Genomic DNA, 1683 nt, shown 5'->3' with positions numbered 1-1683 from the left:
ATTTATGAAATTAATTTTTTAAAATTAATAATATTTTCAATTTTATAAATTAAATTGATTTTTTAAATTGAAAAAGATTAAATCACATAAAATGGATTTATGGGATTTTCCATTTACCTTCATAGTAGCTCACAAAAAACCCATAAACTTTGGCTTCAATAATTCCAAGGATGAGTTGCATCTCATGCAGCCATCTTCTTTGCATGATAGTCTGCAATATATTGAGAAGATTGGAGTGAAATTGAGGCATGCAATCTATAGAATTTTTGCTGAAAAATTTGGGTTGAAGAAGGTGTTCTTTAAGTGGGTTGCTGCTGTGAGTTCTTCTCCAAGTTTCCTTCATTCAAGCTTATTTTGAGTCTCATAACTCAATCTAGAGCTCCAAAAGGAAAGTGGGGAAGATCTTAAGGTGGTCTACAATAAGATTTGGAGAAATATGCAGTTGAGAATCGAGATTTGAAGAAGTTCTACAAAGGTGTGACTTGAAGCCCACTTGTTTCTGTAAGAGCATACTTTAGTTTCTGCCAAAATTAATGAATTAGCATGCTTATTGATCCTTGTTGCTTCTGCTGCTTACTGATACATTCCAACAATCTCAACATTATTTCTTTTAGCTTTCATTAAAGACTAAAAAATTTGTAGCTCATTATGGAGGGTGGTAAGGTTGTAGTCAATTTTGTTCATAACACAATTCCTACGGAATTACAGAAAATTGTCCGACAGCGATTGCATGATAGAGCTCATCTGACTGGGCTCATTTATGAGACTTCCATTCATTTTAGCAATATTGAAATGGTTCATCATGTTAAGGACATGTTCCCTAATAGACAATCCTTCAAACATTCGCGCACTGAAGATGAACTTAAGAGCATCATACATGGCTTGTGAGGATGGTTTTCTAAACATATCACACAATGATTCAATGATCTGGCATGCAGTGATCATGGTCTTATGCTTTTTGGCCAGAACTTCAGATAAGCATGCCAAAATATAGATCTTTGCCTTATCATTGGCCTTGGTCCACCTCTTATAAGCATCACGAACACTTCGTGATGCGTTGTGTCCAAGGGCTAGAGGACATTCCTTTGTGAGAACGAATTTGAGGTCATCCACTACCAAAACCGTATTCATCGTATTTTTCTAAGTTGTATAATTTTTTACATTTAATTTTTTGGTGCCAAGAAAGATAACGATTGAGTTAGATATGTTGATACAAAAACACATTACCTATATTAGACACTTTGTGCAAAAATTCATTTTTCATTCTAATCCAACCACTTTAGCAAAGATTAATGAACCCCAACATCATTGAATTTTTTAATGATACATTTAGTGATTTGGAATAAATGATTCCTCAGGGTGTACAGTTATTCCTATCATTGAAGTGAGACACTCTCAATCAAATATTATCCCAGAATAACTCCTTATTTAACGTCAAGAATAACTTTCAAACACTCTTATTTAACGTCGATTACTTGACATGACCTGTCCCCTATCAAGGCACAAAGAAATCCTTGTATTTCTTTGGTCCCTTCTTGGATGAGTGAATATAGCCCGATAAGCTATAAAGCTCCTCATCTTTTGAAGAGAACCAGACAAGTTGAATTTGGTGTTTTTAGTATATGGTAAAAAAGGAAAAAAGAAAGAATCAAAATACTCGAATGACTCTAAAGAGTTTAAAGA

At 33.9% G+C, this 1683-nt stretch overlaps 1 protein-coding gene across 1 annotated transcript; it reads right to left on the bottom strand.

Annotated features, from left to right (window-relative positions):
• Window positions 1-702: 702 nt before the first annotated feature.
• On the bottom strand, window positions 703-1131 carry LOC120079234. The gene has a single exon (XM_039033397.1). The coding sequence runs from the start codon at window positions 1129-1131 to the stop codon at window positions 703-705; it is 429 nt and encodes a 142-aa protein (XP_038889325.1).
• Between the last annotated feature and the right edge of the window lie 552 nt (window positions 1132-1683).

This window comes from Benincasa hispida, chromosome 1, assembly GCF_009727055.1.
Source record: "Benincasa hispida cultivar B227 chromosome 1, ASM972705v1, whole genome shotgun sequence".
Lineage (NCBI taxonomy): Eukaryota > Viridiplantae > Streptophyta > Magnoliopsida > Cucurbitales > Cucurbitaceae > Benincasa > Benincasa hispida.
The sequence above is the reverse complement of the archived record's forward strand: the minus strand, read 5'-3'. Positions and strand labels throughout refer to the sequence as shown.

What these genes read in the sequence shown, in the direction of transcription:
- LOC120079234 (XM_039033397.1), bottom strand. Translation starts at nt 1,131, where the DNA reads ATGAATACGGTTTTGGTAGTGGATGACCTCAAATTCGTTCTCACAAAG.